The 16,806-nt window shown below is 48.7% G+C and overlaps 1 protein-coding gene, 1 long non-coding RNA gene and 1 pseudogene across 3 annotated transcripts in view; 1 reads left to right on the top strand and 2 right to left on the bottom strand.

Annotated features, from left to right (window-relative positions):
• The window catches only part of LOC136379798 (uncharacterized), a 555,021-nt gene that overhangs the window by 49,389 nt on the left and 488,826 nt on the right, over positions 1–16,806 (bottom strand). The window lies entirely within an intron of this gene.
• PLS1 (plastin 1) overlaps positions 1–16,806 on the bottom strand; it is a 112,517-nt gene that overhangs the window by 47,698 nt on the left and 48,013 nt on the right. For both annotated transcript variants that reach the window (XM_066347356.1, XM_066347355.1), the window contains exon 2: positions 695–800. In XM_066347356.1, the coding sequence (XP_066203453.1) occupies positions 695–764 (70 nt within the window). In that variant the 5' untranslated portion in view covers positions 765–800. The remainder of the gene's footprint in view (positions 1–694; positions 801–16,806) is intronic.
• LOC136379721 (Y-box-binding protein 1 pseudogene) lies at positions 10,972–12,996 on the top strand (annotated as a pseudogene).

Below are 16,806 nucleotides of genomic sequence, written 5' to 3'. Positions count from 1 at the left end.
TACCAGCGAGTGAGCAACCCTGCAGAAGAAGAATTGCAATTCAAGAGCACGAGGGGATGTCTTTGGGTGGGTGGGGCGAGTAACAAAGCTGTTAAAACGATCATATCATAAAGACAAAACACTGGATGGCTTAAAAAAAAAAAAAAAAGCGGTGGAAGAAAAATAAGACACAGGACCTTTACTGACCACACTGAAGATCTCTTAAATGATGCATGAGGGAAAAGGAACGTATAAGCCAAAGTGGCCCTTTAAGAAGAACAGTTAAGGTTTTCAAACATTCTGCATGAAGTCAAAAAGCTGTTATCATCAGTGACCAAGGCATCGAGGCCAAAGTTCGGTTTGCAGACAGGGGAGTGTCTCTGTGTTTCTCTCCCCTCCCCTCTGTAATGAGGATATCATGTTCGGCATATTCAATTCTACGGTCATTCATTAACCTGAATTATCCCTCGACAAAGAAATGATCAAAGAATTCAAGCTACAATTGCCCTAGAAATTCAAGCCTGGTTTCAGTGTCTCTTTCAAAAAGAAGGAATCCAGTGAAATCTAGATAGAAAAAAAAAAAAAAAAAAGGAATAAAAGGAATAAATCTCAGGGTAAATGGGTCACGGCAAATGCAGTCACAGGGACTGTCCCACCCTGGACGCCCGAGCCCCAGTGGGAGGGTCACGGGACACTGAGTCAGTCTCAGACATACCTATTTTATTAAAGGCTTCCTGCAGCTCTTCCAGCTCCTCCCGAGAAATGGTCATGGTGCTGTTTTCCATCTTTGGACAGGAAAGACTGCCTTCGGGTCTTTATATCTTAAAAATAAAAAATAAAATAAAAAGCTACGTTAGAAAAAAAGAGCCCTTTAGAAACATTTCTCTGAGCAATACAGAGTACACTGACAGACAGTACGGTATCACCTGAGAGGTCTGGCTGACCAGGAACAAACAAATACATCCTCCGGTTTTCCACAGGGAAGAAACACCGGTTTTCCACACCCGGGGGCTGTGTCTTAACAGCCGGCAGGCATGATTTCCCGTTTACGCTTCACACCACTATTTCAGTCACAGAGACATTTCGAGTGTGAGAAGAGTGTAGCAGTTGTGAATGCCAAGGAAGAGATGGGGGAAAAAAATATTCATTCGCAAACAATGTCCCCAAATAGAAGCAAGTAAGAAGAGTCTGACCACCACCGGGGTCCGGCGCTGATGGCCTCCACGGTCAGCTCTAGGACTGTCAGCCATTGCTGCCGACACGCCCTTCCGCTGTGTAAGGTCCCTCCCAGATGTGTGGGTCCCTTCCTACTCTGAGCAAGCAATACAAACTAAAAGATTTTAAAAAAATCATGTAAAACTGGGTTGTTAGAAAAACAGACTAGTAGTCGATGCAGAAAGTAATTGGTAACACGCCCAATATAGAAAATTAGCATTGATGGTCTACTTGTGATCACAGCTGCTTCCCGACACATAACATAAAATTCCCGGTGATCCCACCATCCAGAAATATCAACTCTGTATCATTTTATTTTCTATATCTAATCTGCTGTACTTTTCAAGTACCTGTGTACCTTTTTAAGGGGTGAAAAATGTGAGTATACTGCTACATTATAATTTTTTTGTACTGATACATTGTATGTTCCATGTGTTTTTTATTTGTTTGTTTTTTTGGTGTGTTTTTTTTTTGTGAGAGAAAGAGAGACAGACAGGGATAAACAGGCAGGAAGGGAGAGAGAGGAGAAGCATCAATTCTTCCTTGAGACACTTTAGTTGTTCATTGATTGCTTTCTTATATGTGCCTTGATGGGGGGGGGGGCCTCCAGTTGAGCCAGTGACTCCTTGCTCAAGTCCATGACCTTGGGGTTTTGAACCTGGGTTCTCAGCGTCCCAGGCTGATACTCTATCTACTGTGCCCCTGCCTGGTCAAAGGAATCCATGCTTTTCTTAGTACATTTAATGGTCGCCTATTAAAACATCAGCACTTATCTGGTAAATCTCTTGTTTTGGGGTATTTCCATTGTTTCCAGCACTTTCATTATAAACAATGCTGCGATGAAGATGCTTCCAGATAAATATGTGTACATATCTACGTTTATTTCTGTAAGAGAAATATCTCAAGATGGAATTACAGTAACTCTTTTAAAGCTTCTGATACGTATGTAGCAGGGCAACTCTTTTTAAAAACGACTTAGTGGTTTGGCTGTTCCATGGGAAGAGAAAGGTGAATATCAATCATATTGCCTTCCTCCTGTGCACCCCCGATTACGTCGTAGCGTTAATACACACTTCAGATAATAAGTAAAAACGAGTGTTTCTATAAAGTAACAAAAACGAAAGCAAAGTGGGAAACTTTTTACATATATATATATATATATATATACACACACTTATATTTGTACAGTATGTTCAACACGGGCCCTGTTAACTTCTCAGGGAAATAAGATTATTTTTGAAATTAATTTTTTTTTTTTGTATTTTTCTGAAACTGGAAACGGGGAGAGACAGTCAGACAGACTCCCGCATGCGCCCGACCGGGATCCACCCAGCACGCCCACCAGAAGGCGATGCTCTGCCCCTCCGGGGCGTCGCTCTACCAGGACCAGAGCCACTCTAGTGCCTGGGGCAGAGGCCAAGGAGCCATCCCCAACGCCCGGGCCATCTTTGCTCCAATGGAGCCTTGGCTGCGGGAGGGGAAGAGAAAGACAGAGAGGAAGGAGGGGGGGGGGGGGGTGGAGAAGCAAATGGGCGCTTCTCCTGTGTGCCCTGGCCAGGAATTGAACCCGGGTCCCCCGCACGCCAGGCCGACGCTCTACCGCTGAGCCAACCGGCCAGGGCCTTGAAATTAATTTCTGTGTTAAAATTTTTCACTCATCCTTTAAAAATAATAGGAAATGGCGTGAAGCCCTCCAAAGGGTGAGGCTCCTGCATCATTTGTCGCCCGTCTGCCGACGTGTTTGGTGGCTTTTCTGGTGTTCTTTCAAGAGGATAGATTTCTAGCTTTTACAATTATTCTGGGCCTGGTTCTAATGAAAAAAATGTCATGAAATCTTTTAGTTTTAAATATATCTATTCCACTGCCTACTATCTGATTCTACACTGTTTTGTTTTTCTTTTTCTTTTTTTTAGTCTGAAAGACATCAGTGGAGCAGGAATCAGGGGCGAGTGGAATCTGTCTTCTTCCCCAGAAGCCGTTTCTTACATCTCAGCGACGGACACCCCCATTTTACTGAACTCTCACCTCTAAAACGGCTCACTGGCCCTGGCCGGTTGGCTCAGCGGTAGAGCGTCGGCCTGGCGTGTGGGGGACCCGGGTTTGATTCCCGGCCAGGGCACATAGGAGAAGCGCCCATTTGCTTCTCCACCCCTCCCCCCCCCTCCTTCCTCTCTGTCTCTCTCTTCCCCTCCCACAGCCGAGACTCCATTGGAGCAAAGATGGCCCAGGCGCTGGGGATGGCTCCTTGGCCTCTGCCCAGGGCGCTAGAGTGGCTCTGGTCGCTGCAGAGCGACACCCCCTGGTGGGCAGAGCGTAGCCCCTGGTGGGCGTGCCGGGTAGATCCCTGTCGGGCACATGCGGGAGTCTGTCTGACTGTCTTTCCCCGTTTCCAGCTTCAGAAAAATACAAAATAAATAAATAAATAAAAAAGGCTTCCCGTATTTAAAACTACTATTTACAGGCCATCTTATTTTCTCCTGAAAAGGTTAAGGAGTCCTTTTAAGATTCTCCAACACAGTCCTCCGGCTCTGCAGACTGCTAATTCTGTCGAAGTTGGCTCTGCGCCTCTGTGGTTTTTGGTCATCCTGCATATGTTTCTCATATTCAAGATGGTTCCTCTCCCTTGCCTCCAGTTTTAAAAATAGTAGTTCAATTTTAGCACCTGCAGACCACAGAACGTCTGCAAATTAAAGGTCCCTGGGTTGACCCTGCCTTGGAAATGATAAATATACCTGGGGTCCTCGTCTTTGTTCTATTCAAATTTACGTCATGGGCTAATGACATTAAAAAAAAATTTTTTTTTTTTTAATTCTCCCATCATCTGGCAAAGCTAGCACAGGAACTTACTGAAAAACCAACTTACCCAACCCATGCAATAGAACGTTTCTTATTTTTAAAGCTTGGTTTTTATAAAGTATAAAGAAGTTGCTTCAATTCCTTGGGTACTTGAATGAAACAAATAGAAAAATATAGAACAATCTTCAAGATATCCTCTTCAAAGAACACAGCAAGGTGCAGAAGAGTAGGTATGAGGGGAGAAAGGGGGTTAGTCCTATCAGTTGTGGGTGTATGAAACATTTTTGGAAGGCTACAAGAAAAAGGTAGCACTAATTGATTGCCTCTTCAGGGGATTTGGGGGGGGGGGGTTGAGGCAGAGTGGGGAAGGGGCTTATTTCTCATTATGTATACGTTTTATTTATTTTTAAGAAATATAAACTTCTTAAAAATAACTAAAAACAATACAGTGAATTGTAATAAAACACTGAAAATAATAAATACCAGTGGTTTGCAGGTCCATGTCATTGAATGCTGATAATAAAAAGCTTAATATGTGTTAAGTGCCTATATACGTTATCAATTTTAAATAAGAGCACACATATATTTCATTACAAATGGAAATACTGTGATTGAAACAGTGAAATAATGTATAGCTCTCCACAAAGGCATGAAGAGTCAGCAGTCCAGTGGCTAATGGAAAATATGTTGCCTCTTTTACAAGTATAGACTCATTCAGAAACATAGTATCAGTATTCGTCTGAGTTTTCCCAAAGTTGTGCTAATATTACGATTCTTCAAAAACTAAGTACAGTATAGGGTGTACCTTTACCTTCACAGGCATTTTTACATACCACAAGAAACGTACTGCAACATATATGGTTGGCTAAGAGAATAGAGTACCGTAGTTTGATTTGGTGTATAAAAGACTAGTTCCAGTTACATGATCCCCAAAATGAATCTTTGATTATGATGTTCTTAAAAAAAATAAAAATTTCCTGCTACAATAAAATAGCACTGACCTTTTTTAAATGTATGGCAGAGAATGGAGGCCATCAACAAATTTTCAAAATAGTAACATTTTAAAAGAAAAGCCCAAAGGCCCTGGCCGGTTGGCTCAGCGGTAGAGCGTCGGCCTGGCATGCGGGGTACCCGGGTTCGATTCCCGGCCAGGGCACACAGGAGAAGCGCCCATTTGCTTCTCCACCCCTCCCCCCCTTCCTCTCTGTCTCTCTCTTCCCCTCCCGCAGCCAAGGCTCCATTGGAGCAAAGATGGCCCAGGCGCTGGGGATGGCTCCTTGGCCTCTGCCCCAGGTGCTAGAGTGGCTCTGGTCGCAACATGGCGACGCCCAGGATGGGCAGAGCATCGCCCCCTGGTGGGCAGAGCATCGCCCCTGGTGGGCGTGCCGGGTAGATCCCGGTCGGGCGCATACGGGAGTCTGTCTGACTGTCTCTCCCCGTTTCCAGCTTCTGAAAAATACAAAAAAAAATAATAATAATAAAATAAATAAATAAATAAAAGAAAAGCCCAAAGACCCTATAGCTGGGAATACAATATTTTTTTTCTCACTAGACCCCTCCACACACACGTAGTTGATTCATGGGTCCCTGCGCTGTCCTAAGTACTTGGTGGCCTTGCTCATTTAATCCTCAGCACTGTGAGCTGGGGGTTGTCTTCATGGTGGTAACTGAGAAAGGGATGTTTCACAGGGGGCAGTGACATTCTCCAGGTGTCAAAGCAAATCATCTCTCACATAAAACGTCTAATAGCTAAGCTGTGCTCAGAGACCCAACTCTGTCTCACGCCTGCCTCTCGGTCAGTACGCTCTGCAGTAACCCAAACATCATCTAATAGCCAGCTGTATAAACACATAAATACTTGTATACTAATCATACCACAACTCACAAATATATGAGGCACATATTATTACTGACTTGTGAAATAAGAGCATGCATGTTCAAAGGCATCGGTCTCTGGAAAGCGCTTTGGCAAAGAGTTTTGGGTAAAAAAAAAAAAAAAAAAAAAAAATCCCAGTGAGACCCACTCCCTACTTCTCAGGCACCGTACTTGTCATTCCTGAAAACACTCAAGAAAAACACTAGAATTCACTTTGCAATGTGAGAAGTACAGAACACAGCGTCTCACCAGCACCACACACTTGGTGCTGAAGCACACATACCTGGGTGCCCGAGACTGCCAGCTGCCAAGGACAGCCCAGAAGGGCACAGGTTCCAAGAGTTGGTTCCAAAAGACGCAGCCCAGAGACAGCCGGGATCGCGGGCCAGAGAGACCCAGCAGCCGAGCAGGTGATGCTGAGCTCTACAGAGAGACACAGCGTCCCAGGGATTTGGACACAGGCTCTGTGTTTCTCCAGCAATCCCAACACTGCTTCCCTCTTCCGCCTTTTCTCGCTCTCTCTCTCTCTTTAGCCTGTATCATTTTAACTGAAACCTTGTTTCACCAAGTAAAGCCTCTATTTTTTTTTTTCCTCTCTCTTAATCCTCAAGTGTTCCTTGACAGAAGCAAACATATATTTGGAACCTGAGGAAGTATATTCTAAAGTCGAACTTCTCATTTTAGATGAAACTGGATCTCATCTTTCATCTTCCCTCAAATTTCTAACTTCCTTGAGATTTTAAAAGCTCTGCCAAAATTAGCATTACGCGGTCCTTTTTATGGATCAGCGGGCTCTCACGTCCCTGGAGCAGGTTCAGAGAAAAGGGCATCGGAACGGCCCTGGGACAAGACTTCCAGGCCGTTAGAAAGCGCACCGCTAGGAGGGACCAGAGCTGCTCCCACGGGTTACCTTTTGCCTTCCCGGCTGTTCGGTTTTGCCTCCCACCACGGCGGCCCGAGACGGGGTCCACCTGAGATTCTGAGTTCAAAATGCTTTTCTTCCCTTATTTCACCTTCTTTAATGTAAAAAAAAAAAAAAAAAAGCACATATTACTGAGCTTTCAGTGGGCCTGGCCCTATGCTAACCTCCTCACACACATGAGCTCACTATGTATTTATCTGTTCTTCTACTGATAAAATAAACATCCTCCCTGAAAAAAAATGTAAATTAGAGGCCAATGGACACTAGGTAACCTACCCAATGAAGGCAGACAAAAGAACAGATTGGAAAGCAAAGCAAATATTTCCAGGGCCCAAGCTCTTCAATTCTACGTGTGGTTCAAGCATCATGGGGGGAGGTTGTGTGTGTGTGTGTGTGTGTGTGTGTGTGTGTGTGTTGTTTGTTTTTTTTTTCCCTGGCTGTACTTTAAAGCAGTAGTGTGTGTGTGTGTGTGTGTGTGTGTGTGTGTGTGTGTGTGTGTTGTTTGTTTTTTTTTTCCCTGGCTGTACTTTAAAGCAGTAGTCCCCAACCCCCGGGCCGCAGAGAAAGAATCAATAACTTACATTATTTCCGTTTTATTTATATTTGTCTGAACGATGTTTTATTTTTAAAAAATGACCAGATAATCTCTGTTACATCCGTCTAAGACTCACTCTTGACACTTGTCTCGGTCACGTGATACATTTATCCGTCCCACCCTAAAGGCCGGTCTGTGAAAATATCGATATTTTCTGACATTAAACCGGTCCGTGGCCCAAAAAAGGTTGGGGACACTGCTTTAAAGGAAGTTTTTAATTTGTCAGTTATAGTTTACATGCAATATTGTTCTGTATTAGTTTCAGGACTACAGCACAGGGATTAGATAATCATGTCCTTTACTAAGTATTCCTCCAATGTTTCTAGTCTGCACCTGGCACCATACATGGTTATTAAAACTTTATTGACTACATTTCCCAGGCTGTACTTTACATCCCCATGACCATTTTGTAACGACCAATTTGTACTTCTTAATCCCTTCACCTTTTACACCCAGCCCCCCCAAACCCCTTTTCCCTCTGGCAAATATCAGCCTGTTCTCTGTCTCTGGGTCTGTTTCTGTTTTGTTTGTTCATTTACTCTGTTCATTAGATTCCACATACCAGTAAAATCATATGGGATTTGTCTTTCTCTGAGTTATTTCACTTATAATAACCTTGCAAATACAAGATTTCATTCCTTTTTATGACTGAGTACCACATCTTCTTTACCCAATTATCTATTTATTGATGGACATTAGAGGCTGCTTTCATATCTTCCTTTTTTTTTTTTTAGGTAAGAGGAGGAGAGATAGTGAGGCATCCTCCCGCATGCACCCCAACCAGAATCTACCCGGCAACCCGTCTGAGGCCGATGCTCCAGTACTGAGCTATTTTTAGCACCTGAGGCTGATGCTCTCCAACAGAGCTATCCTCAGCGCCCAGGGCCACGCTCTAACGGTTACCAATCGAGCCACTGCCTGCAGGAGGAGAAGGGGGAGTGGAGAAGCAGATTCCCCTGTGTGCCCTGACTGGGAATTGAACCCAGGCTGTCCATACACTGGGACGATGCTCTATCCACTGAGCCACTGGCTTTGGCCTCCATATCTTGAGTACTATAAATAACGCTGCAATGAACACAGGGGTACATGTGTCTTTTTGAATTCACGTTTTGGTGTTCTTTAGATAAATACCAAGAGTGGAATTGCTAGATCATAAGGTAGTTTTATTTTTAATTTTTTGAGGACCCCCCCAACTGTTTTCCACTGTGACTGCCCTAATCTACAATCCCGCCAACAGTGCACGCGGCTTCCCTTTCTCCACAGCCTTGACAACACTTGTTGTTCGTTGATTTATTGGTGAGAGCCATATTGACAGGTGCAAGGTGATATCTCAATGAGGTTTTGATTTGTATTCCTCCAATGATAGTAATGTTGAACATTGTCTTTTTCTACGTCTATTGGCCATCTGTATCTTTTTTTTAGAGAGAGAGAAATACCTATTCAGGTCCTCTGGCCATTTTTTCATTGGACTGTTGGGTTTGGGACCAGCTGGTTTTGGTGTTTACATGAGATCTTTAAAAATTTTGGGTAGTCACCCCTTATCGGATCTATATTTAGCAAATATTTTCTTCTGTTCAGTAGGTAGATTTTCTGTTTTGTCAAAGGCTTCCTTTGCTGTGCAAAACCTTTTCATTTGATGTCGTCTCATTTGTTTATCTTTTGTTTTCCTTGTCCAAGAGATGTATCAGAGAGAGAAAAATATTATCATACTAAGAGCAAAGTCAAAGAATTTATTGTCCATGTTTTCTTCTAGGGAGTTTTATGGTGTTAGGTCTTACATTTAAGTCTTCAATCCATTTGGAGTTTATTCTTGTACATGGTGTAAGAAGATGGTCTAGTTTCATTGTGTGTGTGTGTGTGTGTGTGTGTGTGTGTGTGTGTGTGTGTGTATCTGTCCAGTTTTTTGTTTGTAGTATTTTCTTATAATCCTCTTTATTTCTGTGGCGTCACTTGTCACTTCTCCTCTTTCATCTCTGATTTCATTTATGCATGTGCTCTTTTATTTTCTTGATGAGTCTGGTTAAAGATTGATCACTTCTGTTGATCTATTCAAAGTATCCGCTATTGGTGTCATTGATCTTTTGCATTTCTGTCTTAGACTCAAGTTCATTCATTTCCACTCTGCATTACTTCCTTCCTTAGGCTCATTTGCTTTGTTTGCTGTTCTCCCTCTAGCTGTTTTAGGTGTCAGGTTACCCTGTTTATGAGAGATTCATCGCTCCTCTCCTTCCTGTACCCCACCCTCCAGACTGTGGCATGTTTGCCGGCACCTCCCAGAGGCTCCTGAAACAACTCTCACGTGTTTTTTTTTAAATACTTGTTTTCTTTTTGCTCTTCTGAGGCGATATTTTCTACCTTGTCTTTCTTTTTTTTTTTTTTTTTTTTTTTTTTTTTATTTTTCTGAAGCTGGAAACAGGGAGAGACAGTCAGACTGACTCCCGCATGCGCCCGACCAGGATCCACCCGGTACGCCCCACCATGAGGCTACGCTCTGCCCACCAGGGGGTGATGCTCTGCCCATCCTGGGTGTCGCCATGTTGCGACCAGAGCCACTCTAGCGCCTGAGGCAGAGGCCACAGAGCCATGCCCAGCGCCCGGGCCATCTTTGCTCCAATGGAGCCTTGGCTGCGGGAGGGGAAGAGAGAGACAGAGAGGAAAGCGAGGCGGAGGGGTGGAGAAGCAAATGGGCGCTTCTCCTGTGTGCCCTGGCCGGGAATCGAACCCGGGTCCTCCACACGCTAGGCCGACGCTCTACCGCTGAGCCAACTGGCCAGGGCTACCTTGTCTTTCTAAATCTCCTATTCAATCCAATGTGCTGTGAATTCCTTCTAGTGTGGTTTTACAGTCTACATTTCTCACTGGCTCTCTTTTTATGGTTTCTGCCGTTTTTGTTTTTGTTTTTTTACTCTCTGTTGAAGTTCTCACTAAGTTCTTGGAGCATCCTTATAACCAGTGTTTTGAACCCTGCATCCTGTAGACTCCTGTCTCCACTTTGTTCAGTCCTTTTTCCGAAGATTTCTTATTTTTTTCATTTGGGATATGTTCATCTGTCTCCTCATTTTGTCTGCCCTCTGTGTTTGCTTGTGTTTAGTAGGCAGAGCTGCTCTGTGTCCCAGTCTTGGCAGAGTGTCCTATAGTAGGTGACCTGTGCGGCCCCGTGGCACAGTCTTTCTGATTACCTGAGCCAGGTGCTCCCAGGAGAGTCCCTGGTGTGCGGTGTGCACCCTCCTGTTTCAGCCGGGCCTTGATCGCTGCTGGCACATCAGCAGGTGGGGTGGGTCCTCAGGCTGACTGACTAGCTGTGAGGACCGGCCACAACCAGCACAGCATACAAATGGCTGTGTGGGCTGACCCCTCGGAAAAGGATTCCCCACAGTGGGACCTGTGCCTGCTGAGACCGCCCTCTGGGGTGCTGCTTGTAGAACTAATGGGGGAGGGGTGCTCCCTTGTGCTGTGAAGCCGGCAAGCAGGTATATTGGTTCTGAGGCCTGTCTAGAGAAGGACGCCTGTGCAGGCCAAGGTTTGGAGCTGCCCGTCACTGGCCCCAGGGCCACTTGGTACAAGCTACAAGTAAACTGGCCTGGAGGGATGTGGGAGAGGCCAGCTGCCGCAAGCACCAAAACCAAGCCTGGGGCCACTCAGCAGGAGGCACTGAGCACCCTGAGGTCTGACACCTGCGGGCTCAAGTGGTATGTGAGTTGGTTGCAGCCGGGTCTCAGGAAGTCACCAGGGCAGGGCAGGTGGACTTCACTAGGTTAATGCAGGTTCAGACTTGGCACCAATGCCAAGCCTAGGACCAGTGAGCAAAGGCGTAGGGCACATGGAGGCCAGCAGACCTTTGAGAGGTATTAAGACAGACTGCAGCACCCGTCAGGGCCGGCCATCTACCGCTGTAAGAGCCTGTGTTGGTGCGAGAGCTGCGTGGCATGGACCTCAGGAAGTCACCGGCGGGTCGAGTGGTGTTGACCGGCTAATGCGGATTCAGACTTGGCCGTGTGTGTGTGGGGGGGTGTTCAACACAGGACAACAACGACAGTCTCTCCAGCACCTGCCCTAAAGCCACACAGCTCAGCTTGTGTGTCCCCTGGCGCCCCAACAGCCCCCGTCCCTTTGCTGGAGCCCAAGGTCCGTGCCTGCGAGCAAGTAATTCTGTGTGCAGGCCCTTACGGGGATCCCTGGGTTCCCTGCAGGTCTTGGTCTCATGTGGACGCATTAAGTGCCCGCTGTTGTGGGGTCCCCCCTGCTGGGCACCGGTTCTCCAGGCTAGGGGACCTTGTGTGGAGCAGGGGCCCCTTGCTCCTAGGAGACCGCTGCAGCCTTACCAATTCTCAACCACCCCACGTGGGTCTGGGACCCCGCTGTTCCGGCTCCGCCCCTCCTTCCAGCTTCCACGTGGCCCCACCCCTTCTTCCAGCCTCCACGTGGCCCCGCCCCTCCTTCCGGCTTCCACGTGGCTCCGCCCCTCCTTCCGGCTTCCACGTGGCTCCGCCCCTTCTTCCGGCCTCCACGTGGCCCCGCCCCTTCTTCCGGCCTCCACGTGGCCCCGCCCCTTCTTCCGGCCTCCACGTGGCCCCGCCCCTTCTTCCGGCCTCCACGTGGCCCTGCCCCTCCTTCCGGCTTCCACGTGGCTCCGCCCTTCCTTCCAGCCTCCACGTGGCTTCCTCTGTAGCCGTAGTTACAGGACGTCTGTCCAGCTGGTCCTCAGATGGTCCTCCCGGCTGCCTGTTCTGTAATTTAGCTGTAACTCTGATGTGGTCACGGGAGGAGGAGGGAGGGTGCTAGCTACTCCGTCATCTTGACCAGAACTCCGCATCGTCGTTAGGTTGAAAGAAAGGATGGGAGTCTGACCTGCAGCAGGAGCAGAGGGGGGACCCCGGAGAGCCCTGAGCCGCCCCACCGCTGGGGTCCTAGCTGCCACCACATCCGGGGAGGGGCCGGCCCCAGTCACCACCACCGCAACCTGAGCGGGGCGAACAGAGACCCCGCACGACGCTGCCGCCCACCCTCGGCGCGGCGCCACCAAGCCCAGCACCGTGGGCAGCGGTGGCCCCGGCGGCCTCACATGGGTGCCACTTGCCGGTGATGGGGAGGGAGAGGGGGCAAGAAGGTCATCTCAACAAAGATTCTGGGAGCAGTAAAACGGTTCCGTGTAAGGAACAGATACGGTTTCATCGGCAGGAACAACATCAAGGTCGATGTGTTTGTCCACCAGGCCACCCTAAAGAAGGAGAGCCCAGGACGCGCCTGCGCAGGGCGGGAGACGGAGAGACTGTGCAGTCTGAGGGTTCGGAGGCGGCAGATGTCACAGGCCCCGGCGGGGTTCCAGGGCAAAGCAGGGAAGAGGCAGCAGACCGTGAGCGGCAGGGGTCTCCACGCAGTTACCAGCAGGGTTAGCAAAACAGTAAAAGGGGGGCGGGAGTGAGGGATCAGAGAGTGCTCCAGGCCAGGCCACCAGTGCCAGCCCTACCGCAGGCAGGTGACAGGTCCCACCTGCTACCCTATGGGCTTCAAGCACGGTGTTCCAACCCTCCTGTGCAGGGAGAAGCCGGGGAGGGTGCCCACACCCAGGCTGCAGGGGAATAAGGCAGACCAGCTGAATCCACTGGACTATAAACCCTTGGTACCTTTTGTGGTTACCTAAAATCCTTTTATTGTTTTTAAAGCCAGCCAAACTGGGTTTCTGTTGCTTGCAACAAAGAGTCCAAAAAAATTGAAATTACAAAGAGCACTTAAGGCATAATTTACAAAAAAGAAAACGGAAGGGGAAGTCAGTTCTTCAAAGGATAGAAAATATTTGGACATTCTGAATCCAGAAAGAAAATGAACCACAATCCTATTTTCTGAATAAGCTGAAGAAGTCTAGTTTAGAAACATTATTTCTGTCACAATGTATACTTTTACCAACACGGCTCACCTGTGGAACCGTCTGTCCGTCTGTGGATAGTTTCCCCCAGGGCAAGCTGAGCTGAGGATGACATCCCTGCCTGATAGCTGGTGGCTTCTTTGCACCACCCCCCTTCACTTTATCCACAAAGATTCTTCCCATTTCTCTCTCAATTCCCCTCGAGCTAACAATGACAAACTGAGTAGTCAGCTCTCCGAGAAATGGCAGGTCTTTCTGGTGTGAGGCAAGGCAGGGTCATCTAGCTGTGATAATAAACACTCAAGGGCAACAAATCATTAAAACCAGGAACTAATGCATCGTGCATATAGGGTGGGGGTGGGGGGTGGGCGGGGGGTAGTAATTTATCCAAATCAGTGAGAATCAAAAAGTACCTGTAAGTCAGGCATGTTTACAGGCTTATCCCCAAGCACCACCTTCCTGCAAGTTGGTCCGATTTCCAAAGAGGTGCTGAAATCAGACCTCAGAAGGAGCCATACTAGAGTCGCCATGTGGTACACTGAGGAGCTTCCAAAGTACACAGGGATCAAGAAAGAGACTCTCAAAGCACGACTGAGGCCAGAAAAATAAAATTCCCTGTCTAGTCTTACGATAGCATTTTTATACACAATCAGATCGCTAATGTAGTTATGGCTTCTCCATGAAATAAGCCTGAAATAAAATTTAAGGGGGCAGGCCCTGGCTGGTTGGCTCAGTGGCTAGAGTGTCGGCCCAGAATATGGATGTCCTGGGTTCGATTCCCAGTCAGGACACACAGGAGAAGCGACCATTTGCTTTTTCCTCCTCCCTCTCCCCTTTCTCTCCCTCTTTCCCTCCCACAGCCAGTGATTCGATTGGTTTGAGTGTGGCCCCAAGCATCAAGGATGGTTCCATTGGTCTTGGTCTGAGCATCAGCCTCAGGTGCTAAAAATAGTTCAGTACTTGAGCATTGGCCCCAGATGGGGTTGCTGGGTAGGTCTTCGCTGGGGGCTGGGGCACATGCAGGAGTCTCTGTGTCTATCTCAATTCTCTCACCTTAAAAAAATGTATGAGGGCACATCAAAAATGACACCCTCGGCTGAGGCTGTGCACCAACCACAAGGAATGACACTTCACGGACAAACTAAACTGGCATTCAAGAGCAAGGCCCCTCAGTCCCGGTTCAAGATGGCGGAGTAGGAAGATCCTGAGCTCCCCTCCTCTCACACCAACCCTACGAGGACATAGAGAACACCTAGCTCTGAGAACAACCTGAAGACGAGAACAGATTCCTGCGGCTACGGATATAAAGAAAAAGCCACCGTGAAGCAGGTAGGAGGGGTCGAGCCTCAGTCTAGTCAGGACCTACCCCACCCCTCAGTCCTGTGTGGTGACTCACAAACAGCAGGACGGCACAACCCTGGAGGTCGTCCCGGAAGACTGAGGCGTCTGGCCCTAGCTGGAGGCGGGGCGGGTGGGGGGGCCTGCACCAGGAAGAGGGGTCGTCCCGGAAGACTGAGGGGTCTGGCCCTAGCTCGGGGTGGGTGGGGGGACCTGCACCAGGAAGAGGGGTCGTCCCGGAAGACTGAGGGGTCTGGCCCTAGCTGGAGACGGGGCGGGTGGGGGGACCTGCACCAGGAAGAGGGGTCGTCCCGGAAGACTGAGGGGTCTGGCCCTAGCTGGAGGCGGGGAGGGTGGGGGGACCTGCACCAGGAAGAGGGGTCGTCCCGGAAGACTGAGGGGTCTGGCCCTAGCTGGAGACGGGGCGGGTGGGGGGACCTGCACCAGGAAGAGGGGTCGTCCTGGAAGACTGAGGGGTCTGGCCCTAGCTGGAGGCGGGGCGAGTGGGGGGGACTAGCACCAGGAAGAGGGGTCGTCCCGGAAGACTGAGGGGTCTGGCCCTAGCTGGAGGCGGGGCGGGTGGGGGGACCTGCACCAGGAAGAGGGGTCGTCCCGGAAGACTGAGGGGTCTGGCCCTAGCTGGAGGCGGGGCGGGTGGGGGGGACTAGCACCAGGAAGAGGGGTCCTCCCGGAAGACTGAGGGGTCTGGCCCTAGCTGGAGGCGGGGCGGGTGGGGGGGACCTGCACCAGGAAGAGGGGCCCCCATAACTTCTGGCTTTGAAAACCAGCTGGAGTCACATCTGGGAGCATCAAAGGGCCGTAGGAAACCAGGCTGTGTTCTTTCTGAGTCCTGGCCCAGGGGCAGCAGTGTGAAAAGCACTTGGGTCACAGGTGAACGTGACACAATGACAAAGTGTAGGAGGGTGTGTGCTGGAGGGACAGGAATCTGCTGGGACGTTCTCCTGAGTCAGTGGGGGTGGCAGGTGTCATTCCCACCTCCCCCCCTTTCTTTAACCGAGCTGGTCTGGCGCTGGCAAGTGACACATTAACCTTGCTAACCCTGCCCTGGCATTTCCCTGAGGACCCTCTCGTGCTAGCACCCCTCCAAAGGGGCTCCTGTTTGGCCACACCCAGTGGGTGGCCTCTGTCAGCACCAGCATATACCAGTGTGTCTGCAACAGTGTGGCTGGACCTCACAGCTGGCCACACCAAAGGCTTGCCGTGCACACCAGTGAGCCTGTGACAGCTGTGCCCACATCACACAGCCTGTGGGCCGGGGACCATCCCAACCTGCCAGTGTGTCCGTAGAAGTTGTAGCCCAGCTGCAATAGGAGGCCCCATTAATCCACTTAGGGGACAGACACCTCTGGAGCACCTGGCTCTGGTGACAGGGGGAACTCCATCATTGGGTCTCAGAGGACACCTTCTAAACAAGGCTATGTTTTTAAGACCAGGAGATTCAGCTGACCTACCTAATACCTAGAAACAAACAGGTGAAGTGAGGAGAGAAAAGAATATGTTACAAACAAACAAATGAAGGATAAAACCCGAAAGAAACATATGAAACTGAGATAAGTTGTCTACTAGATACAAGAGTTCAAAGTCTTAACCATAAAGAGGCTCATCCAACTCTGCAGACAGCGAATGAACTCAGTGAGAACTTCAACAGAGAGGTAAAAATGACAAAGAAGGACCTATCAGAACCGAGGACTGTAACAACTGCAATAAAAAGTACACTGCAGGGAATCTACAGCAGATCAGAGGACGCAGAAGAATGGGTCAGCAACCCGGAAGACAGGATAGTAGAAAATACCCAATTGGAAGATCAGAAAGACCTTCCTGACCAGCGCTGGCACAGTGGACGGAATGCTGACCTGGAACGCTGAGGTCACTGGGTTGAAACCCTAGGCTTGCTGGTCAAGGCACACACAGGAAGCAACTACGAGTGAATGCTTCCTGCTCCTCCTCCCCTTTCTCTCTCTCTATCCTCTCTCTAAGATCAATAAATAAAATCTTAGAAAAATATATAAAGAAAAGGAAAATACAACCTGACCAGTAGTGGCACAAGGGATAGCGCACTGACCTGGATTCGAAACCCTGAGGTCACTGGCTTGAGTGTAGGCTCACCAGCTTGAACACGGGGTCACCAGCTTGAGTGTGGGATCATCGAAATGATCTCATAGTCACTGGCTTGAAGCCCAAGGTCGCTGCCTTGAGCCCAA

Source organism: Saccopteryx leptura, chromosome 8, assembly GCF_036850995.1.
Source record: "Saccopteryx leptura isolate mSacLep1 chromosome 8, mSacLep1_pri_phased_curated, whole genome shotgun sequence".
In the NCBI taxonomy this organism is placed as follows: domain Eukaryota; kingdom Metazoa; phylum Chordata; class Mammalia; order Chiroptera; family Emballonuridae; genus Saccopteryx; species Saccopteryx leptura.
Note: the sequence above shows the minus strand (reverse complement) of the source record. Positions and strands in the feature narration are given on the sequence as shown.